At 53.3% G+C, this 26,128-nt stretch overlaps 1 protein-coding gene and 1 long non-coding RNA gene across 3 annotated transcripts in view; one reads left to right on the forward strand and one right to left on the reverse strand.

The window, feature by feature from the left end:
• The window catches only part of SSBP3 (single stranded DNA binding protein 3), a 56,081-nt gene that overhangs the window by 14,245 nt on the left and 15,708 nt on the right, over positions 1-26,128 (reverse strand). For both annotated transcript variants that reach the window (XM_055724981.1, XM_055724980.1), the window contains exon 5: positions 4,732-4,821. In XM_055724981.1, coding sequence (XP_055580956.1) covers positions 4,732-4,821 — 90 coding nt within the window. The remainder of the gene's footprint in view (positions 1-4,731; positions 4,822-26,128) is intronic.
• Positions 8,148-10,905, forward strand: LOC129737203 (uncharacterized). Its single transcript, XR_008734769.1, has 3 exons — positions 8,148-9,908; positions 9,989-10,057; positions 10,171-10,905. It is a non-coding gene; the product is annotated as an uncharacterized LOC129737203 (long non-coding RNA).

The following is a 26,128-nucleotide window of genomic DNA, read 5'->3' on the forward strand; positions in this document are numbered from 1 at the left end:
CTGCTGCCTTCCACAGGGAGTTTCCAGGCGATCAGGTTATTTCCACTCTGTCTTTCATGAGCTCGACTCCTCAAACTTCTTGTAAAATATTAAAGATGGAAAATGGCACCAGCGATCATAGCTCTGCGTGTGTCAATTTATGTTTCCAGCGTAATTCACCACAAATGGATCATGTTTTATGGGCTACATACTTTCAGCTAATGGGGGAGTTTTTCTATTTAAAAACATTTCCAAGCACCTCTGGGGGCGGCAGACCGATGCAGGATGGTACGAGGAGGCAAAGCATCGCTGCCACAAGACACCAACGATTTTAAGAGTTCGCAATAGGAAGGCACCTTAGTGTTTTAAAATACCTGCCCCTACCTACTGGTTTTGACATTAGAACATACTAAAATAAATTAGATGGATATTAATTAAAGATGCGCCTGCGTTTATTGGACAGGAGCTCTAGTTCTACCGAAGGAGAGGGAAGTTTTGCAAGTTGTCAATGAAAAAATAAGACCTCTGAAGAAGCCTTTAGGAGAGATGCTCCAGGTGCCTTCAAAGAGGAAGACCATGGTCACCTTCCAGTGCATGGTGCCGGGTGAGGACCAACTGCACCTTCCCAAGAGAGGACAAGGCAAGGCAAGGCAAGGCAAGGCAAAACAAGGCAAAGCAAGGCAAGGTGAGGCAAGGCGAGGCAAGGCAAGGCGAGGCAAGGCAAGGCAAGACGAGGCAAGGCAAGGTGAGGCAAGGAGAGGCGAGGCAAAGCAATGCAAGGCAAGGCGGGCCAAGTTCCCCCGCAGACAGCGGAAGGCAGCCGTGGGCAGGAGCTCTGCCTTGCCTGCAGCTGGGGCTCCCAACTGCAGAAGCCTGGTTTTAAGGAATATGTTTAACACAAGCTCTTCAGGAAACAAACCCATGTCAGCCGGAGCCAAGAACAGTCACCTCCATCTGGCTGGAGCACCCAAGAGAAAGTTGACTGCAAATCCCACCATATGCTCCAGACGCTCGGTACAAAAGCCTCGGGCATCCTACTAAACTTCCAGAAAAAAAAAAACCAACTTTCTCCGATGCTTGCTTTTGCTTTCCTTCGGCTCGTCAGCCACCTTCCTTCAAACCCTGCCTGGTGCAAGGCTGAGGCTGAGTTCTGCCCCAGGGTTTTGGGAAAGGCAGCCTGGTTTTGTGGTCCTCGTGCCGCCTTGCCGGAGCTGGTTGACCACAGCTGGTGGCACCCGTGGAGCAGTGGCAAATCCCACCGAGACGTCAGGACAGCTGAGCAGGGGGAAAATGGTGGCATCCAAGGAGGGAGCAGGACAACATGGACCCCTTCCTATTGCCCCTGGCTTTACCATCCTCACCTGCGGTGGGCGACCTCACCCAAAGAGATGCACCCCAGGATGCAGGGAGGAGAGGCGGGGAGGGCAGGGGATGTTGGGGGGCGGGGGGAGACCCTGGGCTCCAGAGCCCCCCCGTCCTCCCTGGCTCCCGAGGTCTGTCTGCATTAGGGGGCAGTGTGGGAACACCGAGCAGCCGGCGCTTTGTTTTGGTGCATCTCGGCGCCGAGCCGCTGATGCATAGCTAACGCAGCCGCCGACATTGATTTATGGTCAACTTTCCATTTCATCAGCGTGCGGGGTAAGGGGCGGTGCGGGGACTTCGCACTGGGGAGAAGAGGCACGGCCACAGTGTGGGGGCTGCTGACTGCCCCCTGCCCCGCCCCCGCCCCCCCGCACATTTATTTAGTGTTCAGAAGGTGTGGTATTAATTGGTTGCAATTTTTAATTCTCCTTCCTACATTTCCCTGGCACCCCCCTGCCCGTCCTTTGAGGGATCTGCACCCCGGCATCTATCCAGCTTTCAAAACAAAAGCAGGAACGCCTCCGATGACCTTTAGGAGGATGAGCAGAGGGTTTGTTTGCTTATCTCAATGGGACAAAGAGAGAGATTTAAATAAAAGCATCTACCCACGCTGGTCGGTCATCAACCCAGCCACCTTTTGTCCACCTTTTGTCCGGAGCACAGCCCAATGCCGTGCCATGGGCTGGCACCAAGCAATGCCCTGGCAACCCAAGGGTGTCCAGGGCCTCTCCCTTCCCATCCATTTGGGAAGGTTTTGGGAGACTCTGCAGGCTGCGTTTCCCTTGGCACCCAGCCCAAAGGCCGCTGCTGAGCCCGGCACGGGGAAGGGACTCTCCCTGCAAGACAGCGGACGGGCACTGCAGCCTGGACTCCTCCTCTCTTCTCCCCTTCCCGGCGCGTCACTTCTCTTCCAAGCTTACTCCCACGGGTTTTTGAGCCACTAGCTCCCAGGAATGATCCATATGATTTTTTCCTTTTGCCAAACAGTGGTGCACATCTGAATGTGTGGGGCCTGGGGGGGTGGGGTCACGCACCCCCAGGGCAGCAGCACAGGGCTTCTGCAACCTGAGCTTTGCTAGTGACTCCCCCCTCGGCTCCCGGTGTGATGCCCCACCATGCCAGGACAGGATCAGGCCCTCTAAACCCTCTCAAAACCTGTCTACCCATGCCTGCCACCCTCAGGGATATCCCTTTCAGGTCCCTGGTGCCTGCACTATGGTGCAGAAGAGTGAGATGCTGAAACCCCATGAGCCCTCTCCATCTTCTGGTCTCCTGGCACGAGGAGGGCACCGGCCAAGGTGGTACCTCCAGGAACCTCACTCACTCCCAGGGTTAGCACACCAAGGGTCAGGGAGAAGTCCTTTGCATCTCCTGTGACCTTTTTGGTTTTGCCCTCTGAAGTTCAGCACTTTAATTTCCTACAGAGATAGGAAATTGCCCCCAAGCTGCAACCGGCTCGCTGCCGAGCCTCCAGCCCACCTCTGCAAAAGCTGGTCTCCAGCATCTCCTGAAGCTGGAATGAGCTCCAGCACCTGCAATAAATCAGACAGGCTTTCATGGAGGCGATGTTCAGACTGTGTTAAAAGGTGGGATTTTTCTTCTCCCCTCCGTCCCCAGGGCTGGGAGGAGAAACCAGATGTTGAAGGGCTTTCAGGAAAGACAGGCTCTTGAGATGTCACATGCAAGCCATATGCATCAGCGCCCGTCCTCCCTTCCCTCTGGCAGCGCTGGGTATGGGCAGCATCCTTGCGCACAACACCTGCGCTGGTGCCATTACTTCTGCTGGGGTTTTTAGGACCCTCCCCAGCAACAGTCCTAAGAAAGCTGGGCTGCTTTTGAGCCCCCCTCCCCAGCGGCTCCTGGTCCAGCCGCATGAGAGGTAGGGAACTAGGATGGGTTGTTTGCTCCTGAATCAGACCCTCAGTGCAAAAATGGTAGGGGAGGGCAGAAAGGAAAGCAGCAGGGACAGCTTGGAGGCTGTCAACGGGAACAGTTGAGACAGGAGCATGCACAGCATGTCTGGGGAGATGTGACTCCTCTTCCTCACCTTCCCCTCTCAGGGAAAGCCAACCCATACTCTTGAAGCCTTGCCCTAACTTCGTGCCAGTTTTGCAGCCCTCGCAGCTCTGTGTGAAGCAGGAGCCCCAAAGGACAGTCAGCTCCACCGCGGGGCGAGATCAGGACTTTTGGAGACACATTTGTTGGAAGCAGCAGCTTGGCACTCGAATTGCTGGCAGCAGCTATGACCTGCAAGATAGCATCTCTGCTGTTGGCTTCACCCTGTGCCGCCGAGCACTGCTACAAGATTCGCCTGTTTTAGGGTTCCCGATCTGTATCGGATATTCTTACTTTGTCAGAAGCATGTTCAGGAAATGGGATCTCTCTTAAAAAAAACCCAAAACCAACAACAGACAGGATCCTCCTTCCCCCTTCCCATCCACGCGCAAATGGCGATATCAGGCTCAGATATCGCCACAATAAATCACCAGCGCCTTATCGAGTCCGCCTGTCTACTGTCCGAGAAGTTCTCCCATATACAAATCACAAGCCCAGATAAAAAAAAAAAAAACAAAAAAAACCAAAAAAAACAACCAAACCAGCTTGCCAAAACAAATATTCCTTTCAACTCTTATCCCATTTGTTACATGAACAAGTGTTTCTTCCTCAAGATGGAATATTGTAACGTACCGAGAGCTTATGCCGCTGCAAACCATGCCGTGCAGAGATCCCAGAGAAACCCAACCCCCCCAGACAGTTCAAGTATTAAAAACTCCTTTTCTGTGCGCTTGTTGAGATCCTTTCCACCAGCGTCACTCCAAACATACGTTACCCCCTCCTCGGTCAGAGTGCAGGAGAAGGAAGGAGCAAGGGGACTGCACTAGGTATTTGCTTACAAGGTGCCTCCACGGCATTTGGGGACTTGGCTGGAGCCCGCTCCTGCCTGCAGCCGCAGCCAGCATTTGTTAATGCTTTCAGTGATTGCATTTGGAAAAAATCAAGCGGTTAACCAGAGGAGGGGGAAAAAGTTTCAGGAATCAAAATCCAGAATGTTTTCAATTATGCACGTCTGTTAGGACTGGAGAACAAATACAATCCCAACCCAAACACAAACCAAGCAGCTTTGGAAAAAAACCATTGGTTGTAAATACACAGTAACCTCTTCGAGCAAGAAAGAAATTTGCTTTAAGGCCACAAAAAATAGAAAGCAAACATGGAAGGACAGCAGAACACGAGTTATTCCTAGACAGGTCAGCTACGTGGGCATGCTGCTTCCCTAGCATCTCCTTGGGAAAAAAAAAAAAAACCACAGGCATGACAGTGCTGACACCCAGAGCGTAAGCAAACACGTGCACGGTGTAGAGGCGAGCATCGGGAGGAGCGGCAGCCTACCTGGAAGAAACCGGGCGGGATGGGGCCCCCGGGCATCCCGTCATTCGGGGGAATGTTTCCAAGCACGGGACTTGGGGCGGCAGCTGCGCTCTGCGGGGAACAAAACCAGGACAAACATGGTGGGTTTGAGTCGGAGTTAGGAAAAAAAACACATTACAAAAGCCGTCTCTCCTGCCACACCACACTGAGTCAGTTTGCCCGCTACCTCCAGAGCCCCCAGCTTTGCTCCCCGTGCCCTGAGCATCTTCCCCCCAGGGGGGAACAAGCAGAGGATGCTCGCAGCCGGAGGGGCTGGTGCCTCTGCGATTCACCCACGGAGAAGATGGCCGCACAAAACCCAGGGATAATTCTGGGGCTTATTTATTCATTTACCCAGGCATTTGGTCTTGCTAATCCAGCGAGACGCCTCATCCAACGTGTCACTTCAGGCAGAAGCTGTTTTGAGGCTTCTTAAATGTTCCTCTTACCCCACCTCCCCCTGCAAACTCGCTAGTTCAGTTCTGTCCTCCAAAAAACAGGCTTCCCTGACCCCAACAGGATGCCAAGGCTTTATTATGGATTTCCACATCCATTGTGTGCGATCTGCGGGGTCACTCTCCCCCTCGGCTCTCCCCAGGACGAGCCACCCGAGTGGCTTCAGCCCTGACGAGGAGGGACGGGGCGGACTTGGGGTACCCAGACACCTTGCTTGGCCCTGCTCAGCATCTCTATTTTGTATTTACTCCCCTGCCGTGCTGCCGTGCTGGCGGTGCTGGGAAAGCACCAGCGTGATGGAAGGCTCCTACCCAGAAGGAAAATGTAAGAAAAAGATCTTTCCCTGAAGACCGCTGCTGGCAACCCATCCCTGCTGGGCTGGGGCGGTACCTGTGCCACTAAGTGCACTCTTGTTTACCCATCACCAAACACAGCCCCATTCCCAGGGCAGATACAACGCAGCCTCAATGACACAAACTGGATCTAGATCACTGAACTAGTCCCTCCGCAAATTTTTGCAATGGACTTACCCACCTAAAACCACGTGGCAGAGCCGAGGAAAATCGCCCACCATGAAAAAAAATGGGTGGAAAAATTTTCCACTGAGGAAACCTCATGAGCAGATGGGGTACATGTGAGCCTGTTCAGCCTTGGTTTTATCCCAGAGCTTGGAGCACCCTGACCCCACCAAATCCCGTATCCCAACAGCAACCAAGCCAACCCTGGCCCCCGACCGCAGCCGATGCACTGACAGCCACAAGATGTGAGCAGAGCGAGGAAGCTGGGCTGTCAGGACCTGGGGCAGCCCAGAAAATGAAGGATTGTTATTAAGGACTGTTATTGCCAAGGTGGGATCCCCATGTTTGGTTGGGAATCTATTTGGTGCTTAGGGACACAGTTCAGTGATGCACTTGGCGGTCCTGGGTTAATGGTTGGACTTGATGATCTTAAAAGGTGTTCCTACCAAAATGATTCTATGGTTCTATTCTGGACCAGAAAGCCTTGCAGAGGCAGGAAAGCATGAGGCTAACTGCTGCCCTGTGCCTTCCTGGGGGCCATACCTTGTGCCCCCTCCATCTCCCTCCAGTAGGAGCCGGTGTGCAGGATGCGGGATGAAGGCCAGGACCATGCCAGATGAGCTCTTCCTACCCCAGCACCTCTGAGCCACAAGTGCCAGAGACAACAGACCAGGCTGATTCCCCAAAAAGAGACCCCCTTTGCCAAGTAACCGGGGTCCCCCCCATGGCTACGGGGTCCTGCGCCCCCAAGCACAGCCCACGCTACATTCCCCCCATGCCCCTGAACAAGGAATCCCGAGCAGCCTTCCCCACAACAACGGCCAGATCTGAGTGTTTTTACAGCTAATAAAAAAAAGTCCTGGCAGGAAAAATAACCCTGCCCATTCCAGGCTCTTTTTATACATCAGACGGCAGCAAAAATAGACGGGAGAGGGAGTGAACCCAGTTCTCCCCCTCCCTCCATCCCCCCAAGTGGGTCAGCTATAAAAGTAAAACCAAATCTTAATCCAAGGCCATGAACATATTGCAGTTTCTCTGCAAAGCAGATGACGGCTCTTAATGCAAAAATATATAAGACCGAGCCCCAAACTGCAGCGAGCCCATTTGGAATTTCCTTTATTAAACCCTCTATCACGCAAAATGCTTCTCTCCCAAGGCGGCGAGCACTGCAATAAAGCTGCCAAGGTGATATTTTATGGTTTCAAGAGATTTCCAGCACACCATAATCCTTTGCTGGAGGAATCTCCCAAAGCGAAATGGATCCCAAAGTGGTGGAAAGCGCGGACGGACACGTTATTTGGGGATCCAGGGGGAAAGTGCGCTGCCTTCCTCCCTCCCTCTGCAACTGGGAGCAGAGGGAAAAGGGCAAAGCAGCCAAAGAAAATCTTGAAGCAAATGCCCATTTTTCCACAAAACCGCAGAGTATTTTTCCGCGTTAAACACCCCGAAACCTCACCTATGCCTTCGCGGCGTAAACAGGGATTTAAAGTTCCTCACACATGTGGCGCTTGGCAGAACTCGGTAATTAAAAACCCGCAAGTGCCCTGAGCACATTGTAGGATGGGAGCCAAATTGGTCAGCCCTTGATGAATGATTTACAAGGCTGCGAAGTGACATTTTATTTCTTTTTTATTCCCCTCCCCATCACCGCTGCTAAGGTAAACACCAAGGCACCTTTAGCCCTGCTGAAGCGATGGGAGCACAGCTGCAGCTGCAGAGCTCTGCAAAACCCTTGGGATATGGCACAAAAGGAAAGGAAGAAAAAGGGGGAGAAAAAGACAGCAGAAACAATTTTCCCAGACTTTAAGGGTCCTCACATAAACCCCAAGGGCTTTCCAGCACCCGCTCCCAGTAAACCAGGAGTTTTTTTGCCCTCCGAGCTCCCCCCACCTGGCTTATTTTTACTATTTTGGCTCAGAAACTCTTTTAAGGGACTTGGGAGATTTCGGCTGCAGTTTGCCTGCCAAGCCCCTTTCACTGGAATATCTAAAAGCCCCCAACCCGCCCAGCACAGGCAGAGGCAAGGTGGAGGTGCCACAGCAGCCAGCTTCGGATGGGCAGTGGTGCAGGAGCACGAAGCCTGCCGTGCCACCATGTCCAAGCTGGTGCTGAACCAAAAGCACGTCCCGCCGCACGAAGGCCCCTGTTGGCATGCACTGTCCCAAATTTCCTTCCACCAAAGCACGCCAGAGACCACTGCCAGAGATGAGCAAGGACAGCTCTGGCACAGCCGGCATGCCAGCTCGTTTGCCTTTTATTAGATGGTAAATTTGCTCCATGCTGGAAATAAATATACATGTGTTCCTGGGGCACACATATATAGCTATACATACACACACACACATTATATATATATATATATATGTATGTAAAAAAAAAAATTTCCCACATATGTTGGATTTTTTCCCCCTTTTTGGTGGAAGCCAGCGGAGCAATGACAATCTGGATTGCTGCATTTCGCTTCCAAACCGAAGCTCTCAGTTAACACACCGGCTCGGTACGCCAGCAGATGCCGTTTAAGCCTTTAAATCGCACACTAATTGCACTAATTGAGCTAACAGTCTCTGTTTCGTCTCCCTACCCTGAGTCAACCAGCGTCTTCTGGTACTGCTGTAGAGATCCAAGCTGTTGACTGTAGTGTTATTTTGTCAGCCATTAAACGATTCATCAGAGTCATTAATTGATTTATTACTGCTGCCTGCGAGTATAGCTTTGCAAATAAAGAAGGATGGAGGTCAGGAGGCAATGGAAATCGGACAAAACAGCACAGCCAGGGGCTGGGCACTTGAATTATCAGTAGAAGCCTGCTTGCGCAGGACCGCTGGCATCAGGTTATGGGGGAAAAACAGGGCAAAAAAAGAAAAAGAAAAGACGCGCTGTTTGGCTGCACTGCCAAACCAGTTAGTTTTTTCAGCTAAATTCTACGTAGGATGTAAAAGGGCTATTAACAATCTTGTTTTCTTAACCTAATCCTTAGGAAGAATCCAGGTTATTCCACTGTATTAATTGCATTTAAGAGCGGCAGGGAAGAGGCACCGGTGCGGCTGCCCCGGAGCATCCCCGGCATCCCCAGCCACAACACCAGCATTTTGGTGCCACTTGTTCCAGGCTGGCTGAGCCGGGAACACAACTCATCCCTGCTCGTCCCACAACCCTGGGAGGAGCTGCGGACCGGGGCTTTTATTTATTTACTTTCTTTAACGCAGAGTTTAGGTCTTTGCTAGGCGTGCAGGTTTGCCGAGCGCAGGGTGCGGCGAGCCGCTTCCTGCCCCCCGCCCTGTGGCAGGCTCGACCCGAGTGGAGCCGTGAGGCACCATCGAGGCCAAGAGGGTTTTGGGGGCTGAGTTTAAAAACCAGAGCTGCCAACGCACAGCTGGTGGGCTGAAACTGCCTCCAGCCCCGGGGTACCCCCGATAATAAGAGGCAGCAGCCAACAAGGGAAGGTTTGGGAAGCTGGGGAGCTTTCTGGATGCACTGCTGCATGACAGCCCTTGGGATGCTGCAACGGGATTCTTCTTCCTCATCCCCATTGCTGGGCAAGCCTGAGCTGCCTCCAGGAGCATCCCCAAGGTGGGCTACGGTGCTGCACCCCGCCCTGTTAGGCTCCCAGTAAGGTGATACCCTGCGGGGTGGCAGGGCATCAGCCCAGCCCCAGCTCGCCACCCGCCCAAACCCGTCATTGCCTCACCAACAGAAGCGATGGTTTCTATTAACTACGAAAACCAGGTTCCCATCGGCAGTGTTTACTCTGCTGTTAAATGCAAGCCTGTGTCCCCACCGCACGCTCCGGGCAAGCAGCTTTGGGTTGCACAGGCAGCTGCTCAGCAGCTTTCACTAAACGTTGGGGTTTTTTTAGAAATAAAAATAACCTCCAAACAGTGGTGCAGAGCGCTGGCAGGCAGCAGAGAGGATGCTCCTTCGGTGCGAAGCACCACCAGCACTGGCCACTCTGCCAGCCCCAGCCTCCACCAACCCAGCAGCGAGATGGGGGGGTGGGGGGCAAAATTACCTTCATGGCACAGACCTAAAACCAAACTAAGGATGGCTGGACATTTGCTTTTTGGCTCAAGATGGTTTTGCCCTTGCTCGCCTCTTGAGAAGAGTGGACCAGGAGATTTTGGCTGCATCTCACACCTTGCAGACACAGCAGAAGCGGCACAAGGCACTCGAGGGCAGCTGCCTCCAGTAGGAGCGTGCGGGGATGCTTGGGACATGTAGGTGATCTGTTATCTGTCCGTTTCCTTTGATTTTATTTTTTTGCCTAGAGCACAGGCTTTAGAGCCTAAGGAAAAAATCAGCGTGTGGGTCAGGACTTAAGCAGGCTGCGTAAACAGGTAATACGGAATTTAATTGGACTCCAGTTAAGCCTTTTCATCTTGTTAAAGCTGCCTTCATCTTACATAGCCAGGTTTTAAATTTAATAATAGAACCCTCCCACACCTCGCAGTAACCCGATTAACACCAAGGAGGATGGCACGCCGACCGCTTCCTCTGGACCCAGCCCTCAGATGCTCTCCTACATCAGTCCCCTCCACAGGTCGATGCCAGCATCTGTGTTGCATCAACGTGCATGAAAATAAATAAAACACCAGCCTGCTGTAGCTCATGTGAGTGTGACTGCCAGCCCACGTACCAGCCATGGGCATCCACTGCAAACCCACAGTGCTCACAGAGCCCCTAGGGTGGGCTCGGGGTGGTGGTGGGGCTGTGCACCCCAGCCCGGGTACGCCCGAGACCGTCCTGCTTCCTCTGGTGCAAGCCACTTGGCTGGATGCTCCAGGAGACAAAACAAACCGGTTTTAGCTTATCTTGGGGTAAGATAAGGTAAAAGGAGACCGGGATGAAGCTTTGTTTATCGGCAAAAGGAAGGTATAAAAAAAACGCACCCCACGTTAAATGGGCTTGTAGCAGTATCACCGAGCCACCCAAACACCATCACCGTGCTCCCGTGGGGCACATGCTGTGCATACAAGTTCAGATTAATTATACTTCTATGATAGCACAAGTTTTTTGTGCTGATTTTAAACACACCACCGGTGAGCCGCCCGGCACGGGAAGCCCCAGCACACAAAGCCCCAGCGTACACCCGGCCGGGAACAGCCATGCTCATCCACTTTTCTTCTCCTCCTTTGAAAAGAAAGAAACAATCCCCAGCCCTGTATTTTCCTTGAGCTTTAAACATTAAAAAAAAAAAAAAAAAAAAAAAAAGGGCACAACAGTTGAATGGTGTTTCAAGCTAATACAGGGCATTTTCCCCCCGCCCTTGTAAAGGATAATCTGAGACAGCAGCTCCAGCCACGAAACAATAGGATTTTAATCTCTTAAATCCGCGTCCCCCTTATCCCCGGGAAGGAAACCCCTTCAGTCATTTACAAGTTTGTAAATAAGGCTCTTGGTAGCATCTCGTGGACATCTGCTCCACCAGCCCGACAGCGTTCCTGCTAACATTTACAAACATCCTTACGCAAACACCCAGCGCGCTCTGCTGAGCTGGCTTTCTCTAAATATATCCCAAGGAAATAACTTGGCAGGGCTGCAAAAATTTCACAGCAACTGAATTAAAGGGCGGGGGGTGGGGTGGGATAAGGATGGGAGGTGTAAACCAGACTAAATGCAATTAGGCTCGATTTTGCACGCGCGTGTGTACAGAAAGTTTTACAAAGGGAAACTTCTGGGAAGTTAAGCCAGGCTTGCTGGTAGTGCTTCCCCTGACGCAGGAAGGGCTTTGCAGAGACATGCTGTGGTGCTTCACACCGCGTGGTCGGCTGCGCCCCATCAGCCCTGGTGTTTAGGGATGCTTTGCCACAGGCATCCCTGAGTCCCCCCATCCCCAGCGCAGAGAGAAGGTGAAGCCGCAAGTCCCATCTCTCCCACTGCTGGCATCTTCCCCAGCACAAGACCCATGTCCAAGCCCACACCTCAAAACCAGTGTACGAACCCTCCCCACTGCCAAATAGCTCAAATGGGTCCCGTGCAATTAGCAGCCTGGAAAATGCTGTAAATACACAGGTATTAATTACTATCAATTCTCCTCTAATAATTCCAGCAACAGACAGGCCAGGCTCTTTTCCAGCAATCAATACCATCCATTTCAGGGTCCACCTGCCAAAAAAGTTATATAAAATAATTATATAAAATTTTCATTAGATCATGCAATTGCTTAGGACTATTAATCTACCGCTCATCTATCAGCGCAGGATGCTCAGCTCTACCTAGGGCCACCCAGCTCCTTGCACTGCCGACCTGTATTTTCTCCTGTACCGGACACTTGGCGGTTCCCCCTGGATTTGCTCCTGATGCACCTACACAAGCTTTATGCAAAGCGTAGTGGTTAATTTCAGATTTTAAAATATATTACTCTTTTTAGAACCCAAAGGAAAATAGCCCCCGCAAGCAAAGCTGCCAGGAGAGGTCATTTGCTGGAGTTTTAGGCAAAGTTGTGATAGTTAAAGCAGATGGGAGCTTACTCCCCGTGCTGCCCCTCGCTTTGCGCTGCTGCTGTCGGGGTATAATTATGTGGGGTTGCATGGCTGGGTGCTTGTCAGCACGTGCACCGGCTCGCCTTCTGTCCTTGCCTTAAGCACCGCAGCTGAAAGCAAGTCCTCTCCTTTACCGGCCTTTGAAAAGCTCAGATTAAAGAAAAATACTGCCTCCCTCTCGAAAAAACAGTACTAATTTGGCGATGAGGTGCAAGGGAGGCTGCTGGTGTTGGCAGCCAGACTTCTGCTTCCCTGTGCCTGTACAGATCCACCACTCCTCTGCCTTCCTCCAGACAGAAATTGCCAAAGAAATTTTGGAAGGGGTTATGAGGAAAGCTAGGTTTAAATTGTTAATCTAATTTAGAAGAGGAAAAAAAAGATATAATCCGTGGCTTTAGAAAAACACCGCACCATTGCACCACGTGCATTTGAAAACACATAGTCGTAACTTGTCCAAAGGATTTACTAACAACTAACGAGGATATTGCCAATCCCATCGGCTAGCCGGCGCACCGCAGAACACCCCGAAGGCACCAAGCGCCTGGCAGCGATTTCCCCATTAAAGATGGGCATAGATTAGTAATATTTTTTTTTTCCATTTTTTTTTTTTTTTCTGGTCACCTTGTATTTCAGCTAGCCGATCTCATTACGTGCTGTTTGCAATCAAAAATAATACAAAATAAGCTGTGAGTTTGCACGGGGAGCCAGTGATGCCCAGTACCTAACCATCATCCAGACCCAGGGAAGGGGGTGAGACACCCCCCCACTGGCACCTGCCTTTGCCATACAGTGGGGAACACCATGACCTCCCCAGAAAAATCTCCATTTCACTGTTCAGGCACTGGGATGCTGTGGGATGGAGCACGGACACACTAGCACGGCACCCAGCACTTCCCACCCCCAGTCCAGCCGCAAAACAACAGGACCCGTCTCCACCCCGCAGGAAAAAATCCCGGTTTTCTCCATCCTCTCCCGCCGCGGGGAAAGAGAGGAGGGAATTAATGCAAATACTCCCATTCTTGTCATGCACTTGAATGCCAAAATATCCCATTTGCTTAAGCCTATTTTACTGCTAGCAGCTGCCCTGGTATTATTCCCCGACACCAAAGGCAAAGGGCAAAAGAAGTTGGTCCAGAGCAGGTGAACGCCATCTGCCCGTCCCTGACAAGATGCTGATGGCCACCATCTTCGTGTAATTACACAAAGCCCGTTTGAACGCCTGTGAAAAAGCTTGAAAAGCGCCGCCGTAACCTTTCGCAGGCGTTCAAACGGGTTTTGTGTACCTACAGAGGTGGCCGAGCAGCCGGCCCCGCTTGCAGCGGCCCCTGATGGATTTGCCTGCTGATCTGTGAAAAGTGAAGTTTTTCCACAACGAGCCTTATACATATATATATATATATATATGTGTGTGTAATAAAAAAAATCAAATCCCCTTCTCTAACAAAGCGGCAGGTTAACAAAAAAAAATATCATTTTTAACAAAAGTGGCTTTGATGATGTTTGAAGATGCTTTGTAGCACCTCCTCTGCACAGCATCTTCTACTAAATACACTAGTGGAGGGATGTCAATGCCTTAAATTGAGGCAGAGGGGGCAGCTGACTTAAATAAGGGCTGTGACTTGCTGCGTGGGTACAAAGTCCAGCACCTCCTACAAACCCTGGCGAGGCAGATGGGGAGCAAGGCAGTGGACTTTGCACGGGAGCAGCTGGCACCACTGCCACCAGACCCAGGGCGGCCTGTCAGAGCCCTAAATTAACCAGGATGGATGGACTTACTGCAAATTTTGAGAACTGCTGTACTTGGTAGCAATGATGGCTATGGGCTTGTGTCCTCCCCATCACCCAATCGCACCCATCCTATAGGACCCACCCTACAGCACCCACCCTCCTGGGAGCATTGGCATGATGAGCCCACCAGGTTTCTGCACCCTTGATGCATCCCAAGAAGCAAGTATGGGTAGGAATGCCTTCACGAACCTGCGGTCGTGCTTTGAGACCCAACCCAGCCCTCAATGGGCTGTTGCTGGGACAGCAACACTGGGGTGCCACAAGGAAAGCTGTTGGTAAACCCCAATCCCAAGCAAGATGGGTTTTGCAACCGAGTGACGCCCTTACCGGTGTGCATGGAGACAAGCCATCATGCCTCAGCACAATACCTGAAATTCCCAGGGTGATGCTTTAAAAATGATAAAAATATTCTGCCTTCCATGCAGTGCTTTACACTGAAGTGCTGCCTAGGAAAGGAGCCACAAAGCATCCTGCACCTTGGCATCCATGCAGTGTTTTGCTGCGGAGCTATGGAGCTGCAGTGCATCCTGCATCCCTGCAGTGTTTTACTGCCTAGGTATGGAGCTGCAGAGCATCCTGCATCCCAGCATCTCACAGCAGCGCTGCTGACCCTCCCTGAGCCCCGGATGGCCACCTGTAAGGTCACAACACATGCGATCTCCTGAGTGCCACATCCCAGGCTCCCTGGTCCCTGGTCCCTGGTGCCTGGGGAGCGGGTCTGTCCCAGCAGCATGGCGTGGCACTCTCTCTGGGCAAACTTAAAGCTTGAGCAAACAGCTCAGGTTTGAAATGCACCAAGCTCAAGGGAAGACGCAACACGTGGGTGCGAGGTGGTGGCACGAGGAAAATCCCAGCTTTTCTCATCACCCGCCAGCACAGGATCCCACCCCAGGCCATGGCCATCACTCTCCTCGGCAGCACAGAGACCGGGGCCGTGACTCCAGGGGCACAGCCAAAACCAGAGCAGCGCTAATCGCCCCCAGAAATCATCCCTGCGCATCTGCCGGGCGTCAGAGATGAGGCTTTTTGGGGAAGGCGGGATTGCAGCAACTTTCCCCTCCTCTCCGCTCATCTAATCCTCCGGGCTAATCCCTTGCAGCCATATGGAGCCCTCACATCCCAAACCTGCCCCCAGAAAGCACCCGCGGCCGCCCCTCTGCACCCCGTATCCCCCCCAGAAGCAGCGCTCTGGACCTCAAAATGGGTGAGGAAAGGGTGCACGATCCCCCGCAGCTGCCCAGGAGATGCTCCCAACTGCTGCGCACACGTGGTTTCTGATGGAAATTCACACTAAAATCCTCCTTAAACCCAGGCGAGCACAGCTCCCATGCCTGTTCCCCCACAGCTTTTTTAAAAGCAGGGTTTATTGCAGCTGTTTGTGGGTGCTGCCCCCCAAAAATACTGTTTCCCAGGTGTGGTAATTGCTTGAGGCATTTGAAAATTAATGGAGCAGCTAGAGCAAAGGACAGGAGGAGTAAATCTGATGTAAGCCAGCATGTAATTCAGTGCTGTTCCCAAGAACTGGTGGCTTTCTCCACAGCTGAAAAAAGCCAGGGGCTAAGCCATCTTGAAGGGGGCACAGATCTTCCCTGGTAGGCTGGGATTTTTTGGGAGGAGGAGGGTGAATTGGAACAGTTTAATTTCCAGAGCATTGTAACCATTTGGGTATGTTCTGGAGGAGAAGAGGTGCATCACCATGGGACAGGAGGGAATCCACTGTACCACCCTGCCTCCAGCCCTGCTTTCTCTCACCTACCCCTACCGAGGAAACACCGCTCCTAAGTGGCCCCACATTTTATTTACCTTAACACCAGCTCCCCACATTGCTTCAGCACCAGGGGCAGCCGCGTTCTGGGCACCCCAGAGCTGCCGGGCTTCCCTGCCGAAAAGTCCCCCCTGGGCTGTATAACTGACATGGTGCACATCAGGCTAGGGGAGGATTTCTGATTAAAAATGTTGGTTTTCTTAAATTAGGCTCTTTTTTCTGGCATGCTCACGGAGTGGTTTGGTTAGATGAAAGTCCGAGCTATGTTACCCTTAAAGCTTACAAAACATTAATTATTTCACTTCTAAGAGCATCTCTCCCTGTCAAAACGAGGAGGTTAATACAAACCCCCCATTTATGAACTGGAAGCTTTTTGAAGCCAGCTCTGGAGGGACCCTATAAAACCAGCATGCAAACCCCTGCCCCCTGACCCAGCAATAAACTAGTACGTGAGGCAGGAAAACTTAAAGTCTTGAGAGCAAGAGGGGGAAAAAAAAATTAGCCCCAGGCTTTCAGACAGCAGAGAGGGGGAGGGCGCAATGTGAGCACTGAGCATCACTGCAAGATCTTGTTTAGACTGGCAGCACGGGGGAAAACTCGGTGACAGTGGGTAGGCAGAGTCCAAGGGGTGAAGGAGGGAGGATGAGCGGAGGGAGGGGACGGGCATGGTGGTCATGGCCATGAACTGCTGATAAAAACTTCCCGATGCGCTTTTTTCTTTCTTTTTTTCACACCCACCATTTGATAGCCATAGGTAAGAGCAGCTCCTCTGCTCCCCGCAGCCAGAGCCGCCCTCGCAACACCCCGCTGCAAGCCCAGGCACACCGCCGGCGGGTCTGCACCGCTGGCACGGCCCTCACAGCACCCTCCTCCCCACAGAGACATGCCCACAGGCGCCAGGATGTGGCCCCATCCCAGAGGCAAACCCTCCCCAGTCCCTGAAGCTGAGCATCCCGCAGCCTCCTGGCTCTGTGCCCGCTGCCCCCTGCCTCCCTGGCAGCAGAACACCCCCAAACTCCACGGGGAGCCGCAGGCAGACCCCGGGCTCCCCAAAAGGCAGAGGATGCCCCGTGGCACTCCAGTTAAGTTTTTCTAAGCCTCAGTACAAGCTGGAGAGGACACTCCCTGTGCAACCCTTCCGGGGTACCCAGCAGATGCCCGAGCTGTGCTGGCAAAGCTCCGGTGGGCTGCAGGGTTTCTCCTTGCCCTGTCCCAGCAGGATGGGGTGCCAACCACAGCAGCCCCCTGCACCCACCGGCGTTTTGGTGGGCAACGGGCCCCTCCTGGGAAAACTTTTTCTGGCTGCAGCATGGCAGTGACGAGAGGCTTTTGTGCAGGCAGCACCCTGCTAAGCCACACAAAGCTGGGGGGGGGGCCCAGTGTTTCAAAGGCTCCCGGTGCAAGGAAGGGCCCCCTCCATCTTCCCCCCTCCCCAGGCACCAGCTTTTGTATTGCCTTGGCCGGATTCGTTAACTCCTCTCCCGGAGCTGGGGCCTCCTCTGCCTGCAATCCCTGTGGATTTTACCTCCAGGCAAGAGCAAGGCGGGGAAAATGGGGGGGGGGGGGGGGGGGGGGCAGCCCAGAGCCATCCATAAAAGAGCCTGGTAAAAACAACAGACTGTGGTTGGGGGATAGATACACGATGGCTTTAAAAAAGCGCACCGCTGAGGAGAGTTTGATGGCTGTGCCAAAAGGAAAGAAGTGTCTTCCCACTTGCAAACAAGAGTTAATTATAGAAAAAAAGGCCCAGGAAAGTGTTAAAACCATCTGTGCCACGAGGAAGAGGCTGGGGCCGGGCAGGCGCAGGCAGCAGCGCTGACAGCTGCTGTGTACAGGCAGCCTGGACCGTGTGCTGTGCCATGCCACCCCCCTGTCCTGCCAGGCCTGCCCTGCAATCCTTATCGTGACACCTCCCACCCTGCCAGCCCTGCTGTGCCGTCCCTGCCATGTCACCCTGGCAATGCCACCGTCCCGAGCCAGTGGCATTAGCACTGCCATCCTTGCCACACCATCGCTGCCATGTTATCCTGGCTGTGCCATCCTTCCAAGCCAGTGGCATTAACACTGCCACCCTGGCTACGCCATCCCTGCCAAGTTATCCTTGCTGTGCCATCCACCCAAGCCAGTGACGTTAGCAAGCCACAGTGCTACAAGGTCCCACCTGCCCCAGCATGTGCTGTGGGTCCCCAGCGGGACCCCCTTAACAGCCACCCCCCGCAGTGGTGCACAGGGCAGGAGCTCCCGTTTCAGCACACAAGGCCACCACTACCCTGGGTGGCACAGAAGGGACGTCCCTGGGACGCACAGCACAGCCTCACGGGGAGACTTGTCCTAAATACGTCCCACTGAAGCATCACACAGATACGTCCCAAGGGACAGACCTCTAGACACCCATTTGTACCGCAGACCCTAGGGAAATGAGACCTGGGCAATGATGCCAAGCACTCTGCACTGCCTGTGTCTTCTGGGCAGGGCTGAGGATGGACGTGCCTCCTGCTGGGGGAAGGATGGGGGCCACCAGAGGCCAGAGCCCAGCCTGCACGGCATCACCCCGCCCTCGCAGCCAGATCCAGCTGCTTCACAAATATTTACCTAGCTGGTTTTTTAAACAAACCCGAAATGCCGGAGAGTTTAAAGTCCATGTCCCAAACAGCTCCTGTCTTGCTCCTGCCTGCCCTCAGGTCCCCAGCTGCCTGCCCGGGAGCCTCCGGGCTCCTGCACCCTGCCCCGACCCCCTGATGTTAAAGAAACTGCAGGCAGGCAGGCAGGCAGGCAGGCAGGCAGGCTCCTGCCTAGTCAGGCAGCCGGGCCAGCGGCAACACTTCTGCCTCTTACTTTATTAGGGACATTCAGGCTGGATGATGCCTGAACATGCAACTGGTGCATTTCAGAGGAGACCTCATGCTGATGAGCTTGCATATAGATTCACCGCAGAAAATAATTAGCCGTAATTAAGGGCTTCTGGTTTATGGCTCCAACAATTGTTTAAACAGCAGAGCCCTCCTCAAATTAAGTTCATGACTTGCCAATAAATATTTCTTTATCATGATACGGTTTAGTTTCAAACTCCTGCTCTGAGCAGCCAGCCTGGGCTTCTCAGATTGGGGTCCAGAGCTGCTTCTCCTGCGAGCAGACGCAGAAGCTGCACAGCTGGACCCAACCCCAAAATTTTTCTCTTTTGGAGCAAAAAAGTGTTGGGGATAAGAGAAGGGAAGGAGGAATGGCAGGAGAGCTCTCCTGCCAGGAGCTGGAGAAGACATGAGTGTATGAAGAGCAAGGAGGTGCCACTGGTGGGTAGATGGCTCTGGTGTGATACGGGTACCAATGCCTGTGGCACAAGTGGATCGGCTGGCAGTTCAGCTCACCATATCATAGGAGCAGTCTGAGGCTCTTCTACGTTGCATCTACCCACCGGGCTGGCCCCCGCCCCACCTGCGGCGCTCCCTCCCTCCCTATGGACAACATATGGCATGTCTCACCTCATTAGAGACATAACTAGCAGAAATAATAAGCAAGTCTTAACACAAAATCTAAACTAATGCACTAGAACAAGCTCTTCAGCTGGGAGGTATTTTGGTGTCCCCCCAAAACCCTGCTCCCCGAGCCAGCCGTGGTCCAGCAGCATGCTTGTGCTCCACCACACCAGCCTCGGCAGCATAACATCAACGGGGCAAAGCAGAGTCAAAATGTGAAGATCAGTATTCACATCGAGGCAGCTTCTAAGAGGTTTCAGTTGGTTAAGTAGCCTTGAGATTTTGGCCGTGAAAGACGGTGCTGCCAATGTGGCTGCACGCTGCCCAGATGCACTCGTGGGTCCTCTATACAGCTGCCATTACCGGAGCAAGGAGGCGATGAGTGGGAGTCCCAGGCTGCTGGGGTAGGACACGGGACCCATGGGTGGGTGGAAACTTGCAAGCAGCTCTGCAAGACATACGCTGCAAGTTTACATCTTCCCACTTTTTAATTAACACCAGCCCTCCATTAGCACTGGCTAAGAGGGAACCCATCGGTGTGTCACCATCCACCACGAGGCACCATGCTGTGAGGCAGTCCCACCACACCGGACTAGGTAAAAAACAAGAGAAGAGGAGCCCATGTGACAGCCTGCATGGGAGCTCTGCCCCCAGCATGGTGGGGATGCCACACAAGGATGCTGGCCCTCACACTGGGTAGGTTCTCCTCTCTGAGACAGGTCCTGAAGCCACCTCAGGGCCACCAGGTGTGGAAAGCTCAGATGTTGCGTAAATCAGTGGAAGTCTTTCCGCTGTTTTCTTTGAGGAAAAGGGATGCTTTCCCCTGTGACTGCTTCTTCCAGTAGAAAAAAACTCAGAAAGTCCTGGAAGCAAAACCCCAATGCTGCTCTGCCACCCAAAAGGGCATCTTCACATGTCTGGTGCCTCCCCAGAGGGACAAGCCGGGAGCACCACTGGCTCCTGCCAACTGCAGGGTTTTTCCGAGTATGATCTAGGAGCACCGTGGGAAGCACACAGGGAAAATGGCCATATCATAAACCAACTCAACTTTATGACCTGAACATTTTAAGACATAGCAGGAGCCTTTGTACTGTGGCCATAACTGCAATATATCAGTTAGCCATTGCTTCCACCACTAGATCTAGCGCTCTAGATTTTGCAGCAAACGCTGACTTAAAGACCCATATCAAATACATTATGATACCACTGTTTCCCGTTACCCACGCTGATGATTCAATTAATTTAAAAACAGCAGTGAAATTTAATTTTGCCATTAACCCTGCAATCCCCAGCAACAGCCAGCTGGGAAGTCAGCAGCCACCTGCCCAAGTGTGGATGGACTGGAGGGTGGGAGGAGAGCGAAGGGACGAAAGATGAGCAGATACAGATGCAAGCGGAGTAAGATAGCAAGGCGGGATCTTTTCTAAGCCCTTTGCAGGGGTAGAAAGTGTAGGCAAGTCCGCAGGAGAGACGGGACAGGGAGCAGCCGACAGGTCGCAGAACAGCACCCGCTAAAGGCTTTATTCAGAAGAGGCTCCTGCGGGAAAGGCTTGCTCAACTCGTTCCACCTCCCTCCACCCGTGCGGCTCAAATTCACATGGTCTTGCACAACTCCAAAGCCAAACACAACGCAAAGCGTACGACAAGCCGGCAGCTGTCCTGTGGAAGGGTAACCCCCACAGCCTGCCTGGGTCTGGCCTTGGCTCCATCAGTAGGGGCAAGGGTTAACAGGAACCGCTAAATGGAGTGTGAACTCCATACAGGCAAGCTGTTCTTTCGCGGGGGTAAAAGGTTACCCTTCGGAGATCTGCAGTGATGGTCTGCACGTAGGCTCAGGCCTTGGGTCAAGCAGGGCTCACCCATGGCTTCATCAGGCAGCCCAGCTCACCGTGGAGGAATAGCACAGAAGGGACACAGCCACCCGACCAGCCTTCCTCCCCGACACGTGGCCAGAGAAGAATAGTTAGCCCAAGCAGAGCTCTCCCATCTGCTTTTGTTTTCCAGTCTTCAGTCCTGGGCTCCACTAAAGCCCCTGAAGTCACCGGGCATCTGTTCTCCTCCACCCATCGCAATCTGCCAGCCACTGCCGCTCTGACAGCCATCCATCACGCTGTAACACGCTGACCACGAGACCCAGTGGGACATCATTTTCAAGTCAAATGCAGCAGTTAGCATAAAATAAAGCATCGTCCTGGTTTGTTGTGTTTTTTTGGTTTGGGTTTGTTTTTTTTTTTTGACAATTCTGCAGCTGCAGCTAGGGACTCGGCAGGCAACAAAAGTGAGGGGGGAAAAAAAGGCACAGGAAAATGGCAATTCTACTCTTCTGAGTCATAACAATTATGACGTTGTGATAAGAAACGTTTTCTATGAATTTTTAAGTACCAGTAATCCTGTTTTGCAATTGTCCCCTGGGAACAAGGCGACAGATTGAATGGGGCTGACAGTTATTTCCATCCTGACGAACGCGGCTCCGACGTGCCACCTCCTCCCTCCAAACTTGCCGGCCCAGTGTTCAGCCCACCGCTCCGGCCTTCTTTGGTGCAAGCAAAGCTGAGCTGGCTCAGCTGCTGGTGTGATAACCCTGTAAAACCCACCCTGTTGGCCCCAAACCCCCAGCATGTATGTATTCGTGTGCCCGTAAAGCAGAGCTGCCCTCCAACAGCATGCACGGGGAGAAAATGCACCTGATAAAGTCCCTTTTTCCTGCACATGCAGCTATCCCCTCGGGAAACCTATCTCCTCGGGAAACCTTCAGCTGTGAGCTACGAGGCAAGCTGAGCATCTTGGTGTGTCCCCCGGTCCAGCCACAGCAAACACCCTCACAGGTCCCGGGAAGACGGGGATCAACAGGGAAGAGCATGGTTCGACCTTTCACTATTTAGGACTCCAAAATTTCCACCACCATCCTAAAACTCTGCAGATTTATCTCGCTGAGGGAATAGGCTGTGGGAGAAGGCAGCAGGGACACGCACCTTTTTGCTAGAGTCTTTTAGACTGGGAACAAAACCCATTCCTTTTACCTCTTTTGTAAAATGAGCACCGTCACCAGAATCAGTGCTGAGGAGTGAATATGTTTTGCAGAGGATCAAATAAATAATGGATGACGAAGGAAAGCTGCCACAGCGAGACTGCTCGTGAGATGCTCTGTTCTACACAGCCTTTCCCAATACGCTCATTCTTACAGCTCCTCACGCTGGCACCAGCTCCAGCCACATCGATGCTCCCCAAACCCAGGTACCAAGGGGCACACCAGCCAAAGTGACATGCTCCAGGACAGTGGCGCCTTATGGCTGTTACCCCTGGCATCCCGCACTTGTGACAGGGATGTGTTTTAATTGCCAGTGGGCAAGAAGAGAGATGTGGGATGCACTCCTGCAAACCCAGGGCATTGCACCGGCCCCAGGGCACCAGCAGCCTGGCACAGAGCAGCATTCCCAGAGGGAAGCCCAGCTCGTTGTCCTCTGGCGCGAGCCATCCTCAGCCCCCAGCTTGTCAATAAGTCTCAATCCTTTCAGTAATATGTTAAAAAAAAAAAGGCAAAACTAAGTTTCTGCTTCCCTGTGAGCAGTCACCCCATGCCTCTCCACCTCCGCCCTGGGACTGCCCCATGCCACCATGCCAGCGCTCAGCACCCTGCCAGAGCGGGGACAATGTCCCATCCTCACATACGAGGGAAGCCTAGAGCCAACATACATTAAAACCAGCCTGTCAATATAGATGGCAAGATTTATTCTACATATGACATAGGGCTTAAAAAAGAAGGTGCGACGGATGCTGTTTGCTTCTGCTAAGGCTGTTGTGATTTGGCTCCCAAGGGCGTTGTAAGGGCGTTTGGGATGGGGGAGCCTGAGGGATGGATGGCTGCTGGGATGCAGAGGCTTTTACCTCTGGATCAGACCCTGGCTGAAACCCGTAACGACCCAAAGCCCTCAGCCTGAAGGCTGGGCAAGCTGCTGCCATCAGAAAGGTGCCAGCACAGCAGCACGCCCACTGCCACTGCCTCTTCTGCACCTCTTCCCAGCAAGTCCTCCTTGGTACGATGCCGCCAAGGCCGGCATCCTTTGTTTTCTGCTTTGTTTTCCTTCCCTGAGCCCAGGCAGCCCTCCTCCCCTCCATCCCCACCACCACCGCCCCGGGCACAGGCTGCGGCTCGGCAGGTCCCGGGGGTGGTTTCTCAGAAAGCGTAACCGTTTCTGCAGAAAGTTTGGCAGCTCGGGCCAATGGCGGGAGTTTCTTTAATCAACTCAAATTGCATTTTCTGCAGATAAGTCTCCCACTCTCGGCCGCCAAGAAAAAGCCAGCCGGACGGCAGCAAAAAAAGAAAACACAAAACCAATACAACTCCCCCCTCCACGGAGGCTGCAAAGTCACCGCACAAGCTTACGGGGCGATTATTTATAGCCTTTCCCTCCGCAAAAGCCAAAAATAATTGTTCCAGCCCAATTACCGAATTTCTGAATGCTTGGCTCAGGGGTAGCCGCCAAAGTGCCGTGCCTTGAGCCAGTCGCGATGTACTGGCTTTGAGTGGCAAGGCTGGGGGGTACGGGGGCGGCTGGGGGGGGCGGCTGCGGGGAGCTGCCCCCGTGCCCGATGCAGCCGGTGCCGCCGGCTCCCAGCCGGACCCACCGCTGCTGGGCGGCCCCGAGCCGAGTCTGCTTTGGCCGTGACGGCTGAGCCTCCCTCCCCCTCCTCATCGCCACCCATGAGCCTCTCCGTGTGCTTTCTCCCTGGCCCAGCTGAGGAGGGGGGCGACGGAGCGGCTTTGGCGGGCGCCTGGGCTCCAGCCAGGGTCAGCCCCCCACAGGCAATTAGCACCTGATGAGGTGGGATGGCTAACGGCGGCGGGCATCTCCAGAGAGATGGCATGCTGCTGGCATGGCGGCGCCTGCTGGGTGCTGGGCTTTGGTGAGGAGGATGCTGTCTTATGAAGGTAACCTCCATGGGGTTGAGCTGTGGCTCCAAAGAGGTTGCCCAATAAAGTGTTGGGCTCTAACGAGGTTTTGCTGTAGCCTGGGCTGAACCTGAGAAACCCCAGTAAAGGTCTGCCCATGCACACCAGCCAGGAACACACACGGGAGACCACTGAGTTGTGCTCCTTCCACCCTGTCCTGAAGCTCAGCAAGACCAAAAGCCTTCTGCAGCCCCTTGCTCAGACACCTTCCACAGCTGTTTCAGTCTTCCCTTGGCTTCCCATCCCTCCTTACCAGCTCTCTGGTTTCGTTTGGAGAGTGTTTTTCCTTCTCCCTCGGCTCAACCCACCCACACCGCCGCTGCCTTTTCAATCGGCGGCAAAGGCAGGCGGAGAGGAGCGACTGCATTTCGCATGGGACGAAGGGGAAAACACCAGGTGCCTGCTCCGAGTCCTCTCCCTCTGCTCACCTTCCCCAACACAGAAATAAATAATTACATATGTACACCAAAAACAGTGGTGGTGGAGCCAAGCAAGGGGCGATTCAGGGCTGTACAGTTGCCGTGCTCCCAGTCAAAACTCATCTCCCACACTGGGTTTCACACATTTTGGGGATGTTCATCTCTTGACAACTTTAATTTAAAGAGCAACCCAACCAGCCGCAACCCAGCATGAGCCCCCCAGGCAAGCGGAAAGCCCCCAGCACAGCTGCCAAGGACAGGCAGCAACCACTGCTGCCTTCAGAGGGAGAAAGCACTGGGTCCCTCTTCACCCCACTTCTGCACCTGCTAGGTTGACCTGTTGGGCTGTCTAAAAAACATACCAGTTTTGTAGAAAGCAAGTAAAGCAGAGGGAAATCCAGCTGCTCCGGTGGCTCCAGCCGAAGAGACAGCAGGAGCCTGGCAGAGGAGGAACCTGTGTGGGAACCCAGAGACGGTCCCATAGCAAATCCACAAATAAACGCATTTCTTTCTTTTTAGAGATAGCCTGAAATTATTCCTTACTGGGGAGGGGAGTTTTCCTTTTCTGTCTCCTTTGGGAGGACCAGATGTGTTGTGCTGAGCTGCTCTCATGACACCGATCGCCTGGGGTCCCCACAAGATGCACCCTACGCTGCACAGCACCCAGCTGCCAGCACGTGCTTCCAACTCAGGCAGCCAGCGAAGCTGCAAACACCTAAAATATCCCCCAGACCTGCCCATTCCCTTCCACATGACTCACCTCACCCCACGACCGCCTTCATCCCAGAGATGACCCACAAAGCTCTTCCTCCCAGGTACAGAGGAGGGGGCTGCAGACCCTCGTGGGAACCCACCTCCACACCTCCAACCAGAACCAGCTGCAGCTCAAGCGTGCCAGCTTGGGCTTCAAACCTACACAGAGAACCACCGAGTCCCTAGCTGGGGGGCATATGTGGTGGGGGGACCCCATCTTTACCCCGGCAAGCGCTGCCCCCCCCTCCCCATGACGCTGTGCCGGCTCCAGCCGCTCCCGCGATCCAAGCGGAGCAGATGGCACGCACAACACTTACGGCTTCGCTTTCCAGCCGCCATCGCAGAGCTGCTTCTCAGCAGGGCGGAGGCGGGGGGGTAGGGGGGAGATGGCTTTTTTTTTTTATTTTATTTTCCCTGGGAATTTTGATTCTCTTTAAAAAAAAAAAAAAAAATTATAATCCTGCACTTAAGACCTGGGAGCCCCGGGCAGGCAGAGCGCAGTGCTCTGTGCAAAGACGGTGCATGCCGGCTGATCGGCAGTCTGTCCGTCTGTCCGTGCCTGGGGACCCAGCTGACCGCCCAAAATCCCCGTCAAGAGGGACAAATCCTGGAAAGCCTCACACAGCAGAGATGGAGCGGCAGGGGGAAGGGATGAAGCGATCACAAAAATGGCTTTCTAGGGATTCTGCCGGCTTGCCTGGATTTCCTCCCTTTTGATGGCTCACGCCCTGCTCACCGAGGGGCAGCTTCTGCCTCTGCCACCCTGCAGAGCAGGCA

This window comes from Falco cherrug, chromosome 12 (assembly GCF_023634085.1).
Source record: "Falco cherrug isolate bFalChe1 chromosome 12, bFalChe1.pri, whole genome shotgun sequence".
NCBI classification, from domain to species: domain Eukaryota; kingdom Metazoa; phylum Chordata; class Aves; order Falconiformes; family Falconidae; genus Falco; species Falco cherrug.